General features: G+C 44.9%; 1 protein-coding gene and 3 long non-coding RNA genes across 4 annotated transcripts; 3 read left to right on the top strand and 1 right to left on the bottom strand.

Moving 5' to 3' along the window:
* Window positions 1-295: 295 nt before the first annotated feature.
* On the bottom strand, window positions 296-15,537 carry LOC127356038 (uncharacterized). Its single transcript, XR_007881879.1, has 2 exons — window positions 15,467-15,537; window positions 296-1,944 (listed from the first exon to the last, which is right to left on the bottom strand). It is a non-coding gene; the product is annotated as an uncharacterized LOC127356038 (long non-coding RNA).
* LOC127356039 (uncharacterized) lies at window positions 1,938-16,215 on the top strand. Its single transcript, XR_007881880.1, has 2 exons — window positions 1,938-3,186; window positions 15,188-16,215. It is a non-coding gene; the product is annotated as an uncharacterized LOC127356039 (long non-coding RNA).
* LOC127356035 (uncharacterized) lies at window positions 6,459-13,466 on the top strand. The gene is made up of 2 exons (XM_051387439.1): window positions 6,459-6,741; window positions 12,900-13,466. The coding sequence occupies exons 1-2, from the start codon at window positions 6,538-6,540 to the stop codon at window positions 13,323-13,325; spliced, it is 630 nt and encodes a 209-aa protein (XP_051243399.1). The 5' UTR covers window positions 6,459-6,537; the 3' UTR covers window positions 13,326-13,466.
* LOC127356040 (uncharacterized) lies at window positions 8,389-11,742 on the top strand. The gene is made up of 2 exons (XR_007881881.1): window positions 8,389-8,878; window positions 10,541-11,742. It is a non-coding gene; the product is annotated as an uncharacterized LOC127356040 (long non-coding RNA).
* Window positions 16,216-16,353: the final 138 nt, after the last annotated feature.

The following is a 16,353-nucleotide window of genomic DNA, read 5'->3' as shown; positions in this document are numbered from 1 at the left end:
GGCACAGAGGCTCACAGCCAAAGAAGCAAACAAACTAATAAATATAAAAATACTAGTGGGAAATGTTGAGTTCTGTCCTGTGTTGGTCTGTGCTGTGTTTTCACTCATTTGTTGCTGTGTCTGAGCTCATAATCAGCCTGTGGAAGCCTTCTGTGGGCCGTGCGTAAAAGTGTCTGCTGCTGATTCATACCCCGCCATTCTAACGCTTATCATAATTCTCTATAACACAGCACAGGGAAGGGTTTTCTATAGAGGTAAGAGGTTGTATATAGGAGGTTAAAGTTTCACCACTTCATTACAGGGAGACAATATGCTTTTAATAAAACACACTTTTATTCACATAAACCGTCAAATGGGAAATTGTGAATTGAAGAAGAAAATTAAGATTTTTTACATTTTAGGAATACATTTTCAGATTAAAGATGTTGCTGCTGGTGGTCATATTCAACATCAATGAGACAGAGCAGCAGTGATCGCAGAGCTTTGGTTCCTCAAAGAGGAATAAGTTCTGCTCTGTGCAGGAATTTTTCCTTTGAAAGATTGTTCATTTCCTCTCAAAGTCCCTCTCCGAAGTCTCATCGTTGGGTGAAATCCAGCCGATGATGGAGGTGTCAGACGCACAACCTCACAGCAGAGTTTTGTCCATGGCAGTGGATGCAGTCAAGGGTGTACAGTATGAACAGGAGGGCGCAGAGCGCACACGCAGCCCCGAGGTGCTCTGGTGTTGAGCACTAGAGTGGAGGAGGTGTGACTCCTGTCACAAAGTGTCTCCCGGTTCTGTTAGTGAGGAAGTCCAATATGCAGGTGCAGAGCGCATTTGCCAATCACTTTGATAGGGGAGATTGTGCTGAAGTCACCAAACAGCAGCAACAACACTTGCAATCATGTGTCCAGCGTATCAAAATATCCTTTTTGGAGATGTAGGCTGAAGTCAGAGCTCAGTGTCTCTGGGGGTCAGTGGCTCCATCGGATGCCTCCCTTAACATGACTACGCAGCTGAGTCAGCAGGGTTGCCCCCCAGGAGACTAGTGATGAAGATCACAGCCAGCCTATCTCCGTCACGGAGGAGGACAACAACAAGACCATGTGGCTCTTCAATGCACAGCCTGATTTCAAAGCGGGAAACAAGGTGTCGAAGAAAAGCCCGCAGTGTCTGCTGGAGCACAGCGACAACATTTCTATTCACATCAGCCATATTGAAATGTTTGCAGTGGCTCGACAATTCAAACAATCCCAATGCTCAGACTGCTGCACTGCTGTCAGGTTAATAGAGCAAATCTCGATGAGCAAAGTACCGGCCCCATTCAGACGGGCTGGGGAGGAGCAGTGGGAGGGGTTTATGTCTGCAGCCACGGGTTCAGGAAAGCAGACAGAGGCTGAGCGCACCGAGAGATTCACTTTTCACCAAGCAACTGTTTTCACTCACTTTGTGTCCGCGCTGTCGAGTCGCTGTCTTCTGCACCGTGATTAGACAGTGGAGCCAGTGGCGCACTAGAGCCGGTGCTCTGAATCCGACACTAAAACTGTCTCTCTAACAGAGGTTCGAGTTTCATTATTTCATTACAGGGAGACAATATGCTTTTAATAAAAAACACTATCGTTCACATAAACTGTGAAATAGAAAATAGTGAATTTCAGATTTTTTTTTTTTTTTTCCCATTTTAGAAAAACATTTTCAGATTGAAGATGTTTCGGGGTACACCGAAAATCCAAAACCCGAGTATCCGTAACCCGAGAATCCATAACCCGACGCTTCTCCTATTAAAAGTGAAGTCATCAGTCATTGTGAAGCCAGAAGGAACTCTGATCTCTAACTATGGGTGCAGTCAGCACAAGAATAACTTGGACGCTGCAGCAGACACTGTTGAATGTCCGGGATGCCATCTCTCGGGTTCACATTCAGGCCGGTTACGCGGAGCCTGATGGGCTGGTTGTCACCATCACCTTTAACAGGCAGACACAGCTCATAAGGAACATCAACGGGGAAAATGAAACTTTGCGAGTCAGATGACGAAATGCTGAGGAGGAGGAACCCGAGGGACGGGATCTCTCCGCAACAGGCACCGCAACAACAAGAAGGAAATGCTTCAGTCCTGTGGATGGCGCTGAGAGAGGAGGAAAACTCGCATACTTCGTCTGTCCCTCTGTCAAATAGAGATCCTCTCAGAAATCAACATTCAACGTTCAGCGTTTCACTGTGGATTCACTTGTCACCAAGCTGCTGTTTTCACTCACTTTGTGTCCGCGCTGTCGAGTCGCTGTCTCTGTCTGAAGACACGGAGGTGGATTGAACACACTACTGCGCACCTTGTCCGTGTTTTTGGGACTGTTTGCTGGAGTCGACGGAAGATCAGACGCTCTTTATTACATTTTTTTGTTTTGTTTTTGTGTTTTGTTGAGTTTTCGGAAGATTTCCATTTTTCATGTTTCGGATTCAGATATAGCGACATTCAACAATTCAGGAAATTGTCTTCATGTGTACCCAATGTGCTATTGTGTCTCCCCATTCTCATTAAAGTCCACATCTTAACTCTGCTGTTTTCAAATTGTCATAGCCTGTTGTTTAACATGTTCTTTCATGACAAATGCGAATACAAGCATTACACTTGATAACACACCCTTTTCCAGCTTCATTGTGTCTTATAATTACATCTAACGTGTGTATTTAAAGATTTGTGATTGCTTTTTAATCATGAAGCCGAATAAAAACAGCGGTAACCGAATAAAAAGCTGCTGTGACAGAGGAAACTCTCCTCCAGCACATGAGGTATGCGTGCCCTCTTGATGGCACAGAGGCTCACAGCCAAAGAAGCAAAGAAACTAATTCTAAATACTAGTGGGAAATGTTGAGTTCTGGCCTGTGTTGTGTTTTTAATAATTTGTTGTTGGATCTGAGCTCATAATCAGCCCGTGGAAGCCTTCTGTGGGCCGTGCGTAAAAGTGTCTGCTGTTGATTCATACCCCGGCATTCTTACGTGTATGATTCATCGTGCCAAGGACGGGCACAGCACAGTGAAGGCGTATAGAGGAACATCCCATGGCTCTTTTTCTCTGCTAGAACCCGTCTGCATTAGAGAAAGGAAGGCGGAGTGACTTTGGCTTCTGCACCGTGATTAGACAGTGGAGCCAGTGGCGCACTAGAGCCGGTGCTCTGAATCCGACACTAAAACTGTCTCTCTAACAGAGGTTCGAGTTTCATTATTTAATTACAGGGAGACAATATGCTTGTAATAAAAAACACTATCGTTCACATAAACTGTGAAATAGAAAATAGTGAATTTCAGATTTTTTTTTTTTTTTTTTCCCCATTTTAGAAAAACATTTTCAGATTGAAGATGTTTCGGGGTACACCGAAAATCCAAAACCCGAGTATCCATAACCCGAGTACCCATAACCCGAGTATCCGTAACCCGAGGATCCATAACCCGAGAATCCATAACCCGACGCTTCTCCTATTAAAAGTGAAGTCATCAGTCATTGTGAAGCCAGAAGGAACTCTGATCTCTAACTATGGGTGCAGTCAGCACAAGAATAACTTGGACGCTGCAGCAGACACTGTTGAATGTCCGGGATGCCATCTCTCGGGTTCACATTCAGGCCGTTTACGCGGAGCCTGATGGGCTGGTTGTCACCATCACCTTTAACAGGCAGACACAGCTCATAAGGAACATCAACGAGGAAGATGAAACTTTGCGGAGTCAGATGACGAAATGCTGAGGAGGAGGAACCCGAGGGACGGGATCTCTCCGCAACAGGCACCGCAACAACAAGAAGGAAATGCTTCAGTCCTGTGGATGGCGCTGAGAGAGAAGGAAAACTCGCATACTTCGTCTGTCCCTCTGTCAAATAGAGATCCTCTCAGAAATCAACATCCAACGTTCAGCGTTTCACTGGAAGCGGTGCTGTGGATTCACTTGTCACCAAGCTGCTGTTTTCACTCACTTTGTGTCCGCGCTGTCGAGCCGCCTGTCTGAAGACACGGAGGTGGATTGAACACACTACTGCGCACCTTGTCCGTGTTTTTGGGACTGTTTGCTGGAGTCGACGGAAGATCAGACGCTCTGAAAAAATCGGAAAAAACAGAACATTTCTCCCTCCATTCGAGGTTGGGTTGAGGATTTAACTTGAGTATGATAGAGAGATCACAGATATTTTATTACATTTTTTTTTGGTTTTTTTGAGTTTTCGGAAGATTTCCATTTTCCATGTTTGGAATACTGATATAGCGACATTCAACATTTTAGATGTTTGTCTTCATATGTACCCACTGTGCTATTGTGTCTCCCCATTCTCATTAAAGTCCACATCTTAACTCTGCTGTTTTCATATTATATTAGCCTGTTGTTTAAAATGTTCTTTCATGACAAATGCGAATAAAAGCATTCATATCTAATCTTACTTTGTCCAGCTTCATTGTGTGGTATAATTACATCCAACGTGCTGCAGTGACAGAGGAAACTCTCCTCCAGCACATGACTGTATGTGAGCCTGTGTGCGCTCTAGATGGCACAGAGGCTCACAGCCAAAGAAGCAAACAAACTAATAAATATAAAAATACTAGTGGGAAATGTTGAGTTCTGTCCTGTGTTGGTCTGTGCTGTGTTTTCACTCATTTGTTGCTGTGTCTGAGCTCATAATCAGCCTGTGGAAGCCTTCTGTGGGCCGTGAGTAAAAGTGTCTGCTGCTGATTCATACCCCGCCATTCTAACGCTTATCATAATTCTCTATAACACAGCACAGGGAAGGGTTTTCTATAGAGGTAAGAGGTTGTATATAGGAGGTTAAAGTTTCACCACTTCATTACAGGGAGACAATATGCTTTTAATAAAACACACTTTTATTCACATAAACCGTCAAATGGGAAATTGTGAATTGAAGAAGAAAATTAAGATTTTTTACATTTTAGGAATACATTTTCAGATTAAAGATGTTGCTGCTGGTGGTCATATTCAACATCAATGAGACAGAGCAGCAGTGATCGCAGAGCTTTGGTTCCTCAAAGAGGAATAAGTTCTGCTCTGTGCAGGAATTTTTCCTTTGAAAGATTGTTCATTTCCTCTCAAAGTCCCTCTCCGAAGTCTCATCGTTGGGTGAAATCCAGCCGATGATGGAGGTGTCAGACGCACAACCTCACAGCAGAGTTTTGTCCATGGCAGTGGATGCAGTCAAGGGTGTACAGTATGAACAGGAGGGCGCAGAGCGCACACGCAGCCCCGAGGTGCTCTGGTGTTGAGCACTAGAGTGGAGGAGGTGTGACTCCTGTCACAAAGTGTCTCCCGGTTCTGTTAGTGAGGAAGTCCAATATGCAGGTGCAGAGCGCATTTGCCAATCACTTTGATAGGGGAGATTGTGCTGAAGTCACCAAACAGCAGCAACAACACTTGCAATCATGTGTCCAGCGTATCAAAATATCCTTTTTGGAGATGTAGGCTGAAGTCAGAGCTCAGTGTCTCTGGGGGGTCAGTGGCTCCATCGGATGCCTCCCTTAACATGACTACGCAGCTGAGTCAGCAGGGTTGCCCCCCAGGAGACTAGTGATGAAGATCACAGCCAGCCTATCTCCGTCACGGAGGAGGACAACAACAAGACCATGTGGCTCTTCAATGCACAGCCTGATTTCAAAGCGGGAAACAAGGTGTCGAAGAAAAGCCCGCAGTGTCTGCTGGAGCACAGCGACAACATTTCTATTCACATCAGCCATATTGAAATGTTTGCAGTGGCTCGACAATTCAAACAATCCCAATGCTCAGACTGCTGCACTGCTGTCAGGTTAATAGAGCAAATCTCGATGAGCAAAGTACCGGCCCCATTCAGACGGGCTGGGGAGGAGCAGTGGGAGGGGTTTATGTCTGCAGCCACGGGTTCAGGAAAGCAGACAGAGGCTGAGCGCACCGAGAGATTCACTTTTCACCAAGCAACTGTTTTCACTCACTTTGTGTCCGCGCTGTCGAGTCGCTGTCTTCTGCACCGTGATTAGACAGTGGAGCCAGTGGCGCACTAGAGCCGGTGCTCTGAATCCGACACTAAAACTGTCTCTCTAACAGAGGTTCGAGTTTCATTATTTCATTACAGGGAGACAATATGCTTTTAATAAAAAACACTATCGTTCACATAAACTGTGAAATAGAAAATAGTGAATTTCAGATTTTTTTTTTTTTTTTCCCATTTTAGAAAAACATTTTCAGATTGAAGATGTTTCGGGGTACACCGAAAATCCAAAACCCGAGTATCCGTAACCCGAGAATCCATAACCCGAGAATCCATAACCCGACGCTTCTCCTATTAAAAGTGAAGTCATCAGTCATTGTGAAGCCAGAAGGAACTCTGATCTCTAACTATGGGTGCAGTCAGCACAAGAATAACTTGGACGCTGCAGCAGACACTGTTGAATGTCCGGGATGCCATCTCTCGGGTTCACATTCAGGCCGTTTACGCGGAGCCTGATGGGCTGGTTGTCACCATCACCTTTAACAGGCAGACACAGCTCATAAGGAACATCAACGAGGAAGATGAAACTTTGCGGAGTCAGATGACGAAATGCTGAGGAGGAGGAACCCGAGGGACGGGATCTCTCCGCAACAGGCACCGCAACAACAAGAAGGAAATGCTTCAGTCCTGTGGATGGCGCTGAGAGAGAAGGAAAACTCGCATACTTCGTCTGTCCCTCTGTCAAATAGAGATCCTCTCAGAAATCAACATCCAACGTTCAGCGTTTCACTGGAAGCGGTGCTGTGGATTCACTTGTCACCAAGCTGCTGTTTTCACTCACTTTGTGTCCGCGCTGTCGAGTCGCTGTCCCTGTCTGAAGACACGGAGGTGGATTGAACACACTACTGCGCACCTTGTCCGTGTTTTTGGGACTGTTTGCTGGAGTCGACGGAAGATCAGACGCTCTGAAAAAATCGGAAAAAACAGAACATTTCTCCCTCCATTCGAGGTTGGGTTGAGGATTTAACTTGAGTATGATAGAGAGATCACAGATATTTTATTACATTTTTTTTTTGTTTTTTTGAGTTTTCGGAAGATTTCCATTTTCCATGTTTGGAATACTGATATAGCGACATTCAACATTTTAGATGTTTGTCTTCATATGTACCCACTGTGCTATTGTGTCTCCCCATTCTCATTAAAGTCCACATCTTAACTCTGCTGTTTTCATATTATATTAGCCTGTTGTTTAAAATGTTCTTTCATGACAAATGCGAATAAAAGCATTCATATCTAATCTTACTTTGTCCAGCTTCATTGTGTGGTATAATTACATCCAACGTGCTGCAGTGACAGAGGAAACTCTCCTCCAGCACATGACTGTATGTGAGCCTGTGTGCGCTCTAGATGGCACAGAGGCTCACAGCCAAAGAAGCAAACAAACTAATAAATATAAAAAATACTAGTGGGAAATGTTGAGTTCTGTCCTGTGTTGGTCTGTGCTGTGTTTTCACTCATTTGTTGCTGTGTCTGAGCTCATAATCAGCCTGTGGAAGCCTTCTGTGGGCCGTGCGTAAAAGTGTCTGCTGCTGATTCATACCCCGCCATTCTAACGCTTATCATAATTCTCTATAACACAGCACAGGGAAGGGTTTTCTATAGAGGTAAGAGGTTGTATATAGGAGGTTAAAGTTTCACCACTTCATTACAGGGAGACAATATGCTTTTAATAAAACACACTTTTATTCACATAAACCGTCAAATGGGAAATTGTGAATTGAAGAAGAAAATTAAGATTTTTTACATTTTAGGAATACATTTTCAGATTAAAGATGTTGCTGCTGGTGGTCATATTCAACATCAATGAGACAGAGCAGCAGTGATCGCAGAGCTTTGGTTCCTCAAAGAGGAATAAGTTCTGCTCTGTGCAGGAATTTTTCCTTTGAAAGATTGTTCATTTCCTCTCAAAGTCCCTCTCCGAAGTCTCATCGTTGGGTGAAATCCAGCCGATGATGGAGGTGTCAGACGCACAACCTCACAGCAGAGTTTTGTCCATGGCAGTGGATGCAGTCAAGGGTGTACAGTATGAACAGGAGGGCGCAGAGCGCACACGCAGCCCCGAGGTGCTCTGGTGTTGAGCACTAGAGTGGAGGAGGTGTGACTCCTGTCACAAAGTGTCTCCCGGTTCTGTTAGTGAGGAAGTCCAATATGCAGGTGCAGAGCGCATTTGCCAATCACTTTGATAGGGGAGATTGTGCTGAAGTCACCAAACAGCAGCAACAACACTTGCAATCATGTGTCCAGCGTATCAAAATATCCTTTTTGGAGATGTAGGCTGAAGTCAGAGCTCAGTGTCTCTGGGGGTCAGTGGCTCCATCGGATGCCTCCCTTAACATGACTACGCAGCTGAGTCAGCAGGGTTGCCCCCCAGGAGACTAGTGATGAAGATCACAGCCAGCCTATCTCCGTCACGGAGGAGGACAACAACAAGACCATGTGGCTCTTCAATGCACAGCCTGATTTCAAAGCGGGAAACAAGGTGTCGAAGAAAAGCCCGCAGTGTCTGCTGGAGCACAGCGACAACATTTCTATTCACATCAGCCATATTGAAATGTTTGCAGTGGCTCGACAATTCAAACAATCCCAATGCTCAGACTGCTGCACTGCTGTCAGGTTAATAGAGCAAATCTCGATGAGCAAAGTACCGGCCCCATTCAGACGGGCTGGGGAGGAGCAGTGGGAGGGGTTTATGTCTGCAGCCACGGGTTCAGGAAAGCAGACAGAGGCTGAGCGCACCGAGAGATTCACTTTTCACCAAGCAACTGTTTTCACTCACTTTGTGTCCGCGCTGTCGAGTCGCTGTCTTCTGCACCGTGATTAGACAGTGGAGCCAGTGGCGCACTAGAGCCGGTGCTCTGAATCCGACACTAAAACTGTCTCTCTAACAGAGGTTCGAGTTTCATTATTTCATTACAGGGAGACAATATGCTTTTAATAAAAAACACTATCGTTCACATAAACTGTGAAATAGAAAATAGTGAATTTCAGATTTTTTTTTTTTTTTCCCATTTTAGAAAAACATTTTCAGATTGAAGATGTTTCGGGGTACACCGAAAATCCAAAACGCGAGTATCCGTAACCCGAGAATCCATAACCCGAGAATCCATAACCCGACGCTTCTCCTATTAAAAGTGAAGTCATCAGTCATTGTGAAGCCAGAAGGAACTCTGATCTCTAACTATGGGTGCAGTCAGCACAAGAATAACTTGGACGCTGCAGCAGACACTGTTGAATGTCCGGGATGCCATCTCTCGGGTTCACATTCAGGCCGGTTACGCGGAGCCTGATGGGCTGGTTGTCACCATCACCTTTAACAGGCAGACACAGCTCATAAGGAACATCAACGGGGAAAATGAAACTTTGCGAGTCAGATGACGAAATGCTGAGGAGGAGGAACCCGAGGGACGGGATCTCTCCGCAACAGGCACCGCAACAACAAGAAGGAAATGCTTCAGTCCTGTGGATGGCGCTGAGAGAGGAGGAAAACTCGCATACTTCGTCTGTCCCTCTGTCAAATAGAGATCCTCTCAGAAATCAACATTCAACGTTCAGCGTTTCACTGTGGATTCACTTGTCACCAAGCTGCTGTTTTCACTCACTTTGTGTCCGCGCTGTCGAGTCGCTGTCTCTGTCTGAAGACACGGAGGTGGATTGAACACACTACTGCGCACCTTGTCCGTGTTTTTGGGACTGTTTGCTGGAGTCGACGGAAGATCAGACGCTCTTTATTACATTTTTTTGTTTTGTTTTTGTGTTTTGTTGAGTTTTCGGAAGATTTCCATTTTTCATGTTTCGGATTCAGATATAGCGACATTCAACAATTCAGGAAATTGTCTTCATGTGTACCCAATGTGCTATTGTGTCTCCCCATTCTCATTAAAGTCCACATCTTAACTCTGCTGTTTTCATATTGTCATAGCCTGTTGTTTAACATGTTCTTTCATGACAAATGCGAATACAAGCATTACACTTGATAACACACCCTTTTCCAGCTTCATTGTGTCTTATAATTACATCTAACATGTGTGTATTTAAAGATTTGTGATTGCTTTTTAATCATGAAGCCGAATAAAAACAGCGGTAACCGAATAAAAAGCTGCTGTGACAGAGGAAACTCTCCTCCAGCACATGAGGTATGCGTGCCCTCTCGATGGCACAGAGGCTCACAGCCAAAGAAGCAAAGAAACTAATTCTAAATACTAGTGGGAAATGTTGAGTTCTGGCCTGTGTTGTGTTTTTAATAATTTGTTGTTGGATCTGAGCACATAATCAGCCCGTGGAAGCCTTCTGTGGGCCGTGCGTAAAAGTGTCTGCTGTTGATTCATACCCCGGCATTCTTACGTGTATGATTCATCGTGCCAAGGACGGGCACAGCACAGTGAAGGCGTATAGAGGAACATCCCATGGCTCTTTTTCTCTGCTAGAACCCGTCTGCATTAGAGAAAGGAAGGCGGAGTGACTTTGGCTTCTGCACCGTGATTAGACAGTGGAGCCAGTGGCGCACTAGAGCCGGTGCTCTGAATCCGACACTAAAACTGTCTCTCTAACAGAGGTTCGAGTTTCATTATTTAATTACAGGGAGACAATATGCTTGTAATAAAAAACACTATCGTTCACATAAACTGTGAAATAGAAAATAGTGAATTTCAGATTTTTTTTTTTTTTTTTTTCCCCATTTTAGAAAAACATTTTCAGATTGAAGATGTTTCGGGGTACACCGAAAATCCAAAACCCGAGTATCCATAACCCGAGTACCCATAACCCGAGTATCCGTAACCCGAGGATCCATAACCCGAGAATCCATAACCCGACGCTTCTCCTATTAAAAGTGAAGTCATCAGTCATTGTGAAGCCAGAAGGAACTCTGATCTCTAACTATGGGTGCAGTCAGCACAAGAATAACTTGGACGCTGCAGCAGACACTGTTGAATGTCCGGGATGCCATCTCTCGGGTTCACATTCAGGCCGTTTACGCGGAGCCTGATGGGCTGGTTGTCACCATCACCTTTAACAGGCAGACACAGCTCATAAGGAACATCAACGAGGAAGATGAAACTTTGCGGAGTCAGATGACGAAATGCTGAGGAGGAGGAACCCGAGGGACGGGATCTCTCCGCAACAGGCACCGCAACAACAAGAAGGAAATGCTTCAGTCCTGTGGATGGCGCTGAGAGAGAAGGAAAACTCGCATACTTCGTCTGTCCCTCTGTCAAATAGAGATCCTCTCAGAAATCAACATCCAACGTTCAGCGTTTCACTGGAAGCGGTGCTGTGGATTCACTTGTCACCAAGCTGCTGTTTTCACTCACTTTGTGTCCGCGCTGTCCCTGTCTGAAGACACGGAGGTGGATTGAACACACTACTGCGCACCTTGTCCGTGTTTTTGGGACTGTTTGCTGGAGTCGACGGAAGATCAGACGCTCTGAAAAAATCGGAAAAAACAGAACATTTCTCCCTCCATTCGAGGTTGGGTTGAGGATTTAACTTGAGTATGATAGAGAGATCACAGATATTTTATTACATTTTTTTTTGGTTTTTTTGAGTTTTCGGAAGATTTCCATTTTCCATGTTTGGAATACTGATATAGCGACATTCAACATTTTAGATGTTTGTCTTCATATGTACCCACTGTGCTATTGTGTCTCCCCATTCTCATTAAAGTCCACATCTTAACTCTGCTGTTTTCATATTATATTAGCCTGTTGTTTAAAATGTTCTTTCATGACAAATGCGAATAAAAGCATTCATATCTAATCTTACTTTGTCCAGCTTCATTGTGTGGTATAATTACATCCAACGTGCTGCAGTGACAGAGGAAACTCTCCTCCAGCACATGACTGTATGTGAGCCTGTGTGCGCTCTAGATGGCACAGAGGCTCACAGCCAAAGAAGCAAACAAACTAATAAATATAAAAATACTAGTGGGAAATGTTGAGTTCTGTCCTGTGTTGGTCTGTGCTGTGTTTTCACTCATTTGTTGCTGTGTCTGAGCTCATAATCAGCCTGTGGAAGCCTTCTGTGGGCCGTGCGTAAAAGTGTCTGCTGCTGATTCATACCCCGCCATTCTAACGCTTATCATAATTCTCTATAACACAGCACAGGGAAGGGTTTTCTATAGAGGTAAGAGGTTGTATATAGGAGGTTAAAGTTTCACCACTTCATTACAGGGAGACAATATGCTTTTAATAAAACACACTTTTATTCACATAAACCGTCAAATGGGAAATTGTGAATTGAAGAAGAAAATTAAGATTTTTTACATTTTAGGAATACATTTTCAGATTAAAGATGTTGCTGCTGGTGGTCATATTCAACATCAATGAGACAGAGCAGCAGTGATCGCAGAGCTTTGGTTCCTCAAAGAGGAATAAGTTCTGCTCTGTGCAGGAATTTTTCCTTTGAAAGATTGTTCATTTCCTCTCAAAGTCCCTCTCCGAAGTCTCATCGTTGGGTGAAATCCAGCCGATGATGGAGGTGTCAGACGCACAACCTCACAGCAGAGTTTTGTCCATGGCAGTGGATGCAGTCAAGGGTGTACAGTATGAACAGGAGGGCGCAGAGCGCACACGCAGCCCCGAGGTGCTCTGGTGTTGAGCACTAGAGTGGAGGAGGTGTGACTCCTGTCACAAAGTGTCTCCCGGTTCTGTTAGTGAGGAAGTCCAATATGCAGGTGCAGAGCGCATTTGCCAATCACTTTGATAGGGGAGATTGTGCTGAAGTCACCAAACAGCAGCAACAACACTTGCAATCATGTGTCCAGCGTATCAAAATATCCTTTTTGGAGATGTAGGCTGAAGTCAGAGCTCAGTGTCTCTGGGGGTCAGTGGCTCCATCGGATGCCTCCCTTAACATGACTACGCAGCTGAGTCAGCAGGGTTGCCCCCCAGGAGACTAGTGATGAAGATCACAGCCAGCCTATCTCCGTCACGGAGGAGGACAACAACAAGACCATGTGGCTCTTCAATGCACAGCCTGATTTCAAAGCGGGAAACAAGGTGTCGAAGAAAAGCCCGCAGTGTCTGCTGGAGCACAGCGACAACATTTCTATTCACATCAGCCATATTGAAATGTTTGCAGTGGCTCGACAATTCAAACAATCCCAATGCTCAGACTGCTGCACTGCTGTCAGGTTAATAGAGCAAATCTCGATGAGCAAAGTACCGGCCCCATTCAGACGGGCTGGGGAGGAGCAGTGGGAGGGGTTTATGTCTGCAGCCACGGGTTCAGGAAAGCAGACAGAGGCTGAGCGCACCGAGAGATTCACTTTTCACCAAGCAACTGTTTTCACTCACTTTGTGTCCGCGCTGTCGAGTCGCTGTCTTCTGCACCGTGATTAGACAGTGGAGCCAGTGGCGCACTAGAGCCGGTGCTCTGAATCCGACACTAAAACTGTCTCTCTAACAGAGGTTCGAGTTTCATTATTTCATTACAGGGAGACAATATGCTTTTAATAAAAAACACTATCGTTCACATAAACTGTGAAATAGAAAATAGTGAATTTCAGATTTTTTTTTTTTTTTTTCCCATTTTAGAAAAACATTTTCAGATTGAAGATGTTTCGGGGTACACCGAAAATCCAAAACCCGAGTATCCGTAACCCGAGAATCCATAACCCGAGAATCCATAACCCGACGCTTCTCCTATTAAAAGTGAAGTCATCAGTCATTGTGAAGCCAGAAGGAACTCTGATCTCTAACTATGGGTGCAGTCAGCACAAGAATAACTTGGACGCTGCAGCAGACACTGTTGAATGTCCGGGATGCCATCTCTCGGGTTCACATTCAGGCCGGTTACGCGGAGCCTGATGGGCTGGTTGTCACCATCACCTTTAACAGGCAGACACAGCTCATAAGGAACATCAACGGGGAAAATGAAACTTTGCGAGTCAGATGACGAAATGCTGAGGAGGAGGAACCCGAGGGACGGGATCTCTCCGCAACAGGCACCGCAACAACAAGAAGGAAATGCTTCAGTCCTGTGGATGGCGCTGAGAGAGGAGGAAAACTCGCATACTTCGTCTGTCCCTCTGTCAAATAGAGATCCTCTCAGAAATCAACATTCAACGTTCAGCGTTTCACTGTGGATTCACTTGTCACCAAGCTGCTGTTTTCACTCACTTTGTGTCCGCGCTGTCGAGTCGCTGTCTCTGTCTGAAGACACGGAGGTGGATTGAACACACTACTGCGCACCTTGTCCGTGTTTTTGGGACTGTTTGCTGGAGTCGACGGAAGATCAGACGCTCTAAAAAATTATTACATTTTTTTGTTTTGTTTTTGTGTTTTGTTGAGTTTTCGGAAGATTTCCATTTTTCATGTTTCGGATTCAGATATAGCGACATTCAACAATTCAGGAAATTGTCTTCATGTGTACCCAATGTGCTATTGTGTCTCCCCATTCTCATTAAAGTCCACATCTTAACTCTGCTGTTTTCATATTGTCATAGCCTGTTGTTTAACATGTTCTTTCATGACAAATGCGAATACAAGCATTACACTTGATAACACACCCTTTTCCAGCTTCATTGTGTCTTATAATTACATCTAACATGTGTGTATTTAAAGATTTGTGATTGCTTTTTAATCATGAAGCCGAATAAAAACAGCGGTAACCGAATAAAAAGCTGCTGTGACAGAGGAAACTCTCCTCCAGCACATGAGGTATGCGTGCCCTCTCGATGGCACAGAGGCTCACAGCCAAAGAAGCAAAGAAACTAATTCTAAATACTAGTGGGAAATGTTGAGTTCTGGCCTGTGTTGTGTTTTTAATAATTTGTTGTTGGATCTGAGCACATAATCAGCCCGTGGAAGCCTTCTGTGGGCCGTGCGTAAAAGTGTCTGCTGTTGATTCATACCCCGGCATTCTTACGTGTATGATTCATCGTGCCAAGGACGGGCACAGCACAGTGAAGGCGTATAGAGGAACATCCCATGGCTCTTTTTCTCTGCTAGAACCCGTCTGCATTAGAGAAAGGAAGGCGGAGTGACTTTGGCTTCTGCACCGTGATTAGACAGTGGAGCCAGTGGCGCACTAGAGCCGGTGCTCTGAATCCGACACTAAAACTGTCTCTCTAACAGAGGTTCGAGTTTCATTATTTCATTAGAGGGAGACAATATGCTTTTAATAAAAAACACTATCGTTCACATAAACTGTGAAATAGAAAATAGTGAATTTCAGATTTTTTTTTTTTTTCCCATTTTAGAAAAACATTTTCAGATTGAAGATGTTTCGGGGTACACCGAAAATCCAAAACCCGAGTATCCATAACCCGAGTATCCATAACCCGACGTTTGTTCTATTAAAAGTGAAGTCATCAGTCATTATGAAGCCAGAAGGAACTCTGATCTCTAACTATGGGTGCAGTCAGCACAAGAATAACTGGGACGCTGCAGCAGACACTGTTGACTGTCCGGGATGCCATCTCTCGGGTTCACATTCAGGCCGGTTACGCGGAGCCTGATGGGCAGGTTGTCACCATCACCTTTAACAGGCAGACACTCGCTGTGATATCCATCGAAAGACTGCTGATGGTCTTATTGAACATCAACGGGGAAGAGCAGCAGTGATCACAGCTCATAAGGAACATCAACGGGGAAAATGAGACTTTGCGGAGTCAGATGACGAAATGCTGAGGAGGAGGAACCCGAGGGACGGGATCTCTCCGCAACAGGCACCGCAACAACAAGAAGGAAATGCTTCAGTCCTGTGGATGGCGCTGAGAGAGGAGGAAAACTTGCATACTTCGTCTGTCCCTCTGTCAAATAGAGATCCTCTCAGAAATCAACATTCAACGTTCAGCGTTTCACTGGAAGCGGTGCTGTGGATTCACTTGTCACCAAGCTGCTGTTTTCACTCACTTTGTGTCCGCGCTGTCGAGTCGCTGTCCCTGTCTGAAGACACGGAGGTGGATTGAACACACTACTGCGCACCTTGTCCGTGTTTTTGGGACTGTTTGCTGGAGTCGACAGAAGATCAGACGCTCTGAAAAAATCGGAAAAAACTGAACATTTCTCCCTCCATTCGAGGTTGGGTTGAGGATTTAATTTGAGTATTATAGAGAGATCACAGATATTTTATTACATTTTTTTTGTTTTGTTGAGTTTTCGGAAGATTTCCATTTTTCATGTTTCGGATTCAGATATAGCGACATTCAACAATTCAGAAAATTGTGTTCATGTGTACCCACTGTGCTATTGTGTCTCCCCATTCTCATTAAAGTCCACATCTTAACTCTGCTGTTTTCATATTGTCATAGCCTGTTGTTTAAGGGACCAATGGCGGCATCTGCTGGGGAAAGGGGGTGGTGCCTGCATGAAAGTACGAACATAATTGCAGGGACGGACAGTGTGCTTCCCCGACCGTGGGGTG

The sequence above is a fragment of the Dicentrarchus labrax genome, unplaced genomic scaffold (assembly GCF_905237075.1).
Source record: "Dicentrarchus labrax unplaced genomic scaffold, dlabrax2021, whole genome shotgun sequence".
In the NCBI taxonomy this organism is placed as follows: Eukaryota; Metazoa; Chordata; class Actinopteri; family Moronidae; genus Dicentrarchus; species Dicentrarchus labrax.
Note: the sequence above shows the minus strand (reverse complement) of the source record. Positions and strands in the feature narration are given on the sequence as shown.

What these genes read in the sequence shown, in the direction of transcription:
- LOC127356035 (XM_051387439.1), top strand. Translation starts at nt 6,538, where the DNA reads ATGCTGAGGAGGAGGAACCCGAGGGACGGGATCTCTCCGCAACAGGCA. An exon ending in AAGCGGTGCTGTGGATTCAC is followed by an intron (nt 6,742 to 12,899) that starts TTGTCACCAAGC and finishes GAAGATCACAGC; the next exon opens with CAGCCTATCTCCGTCACGGA.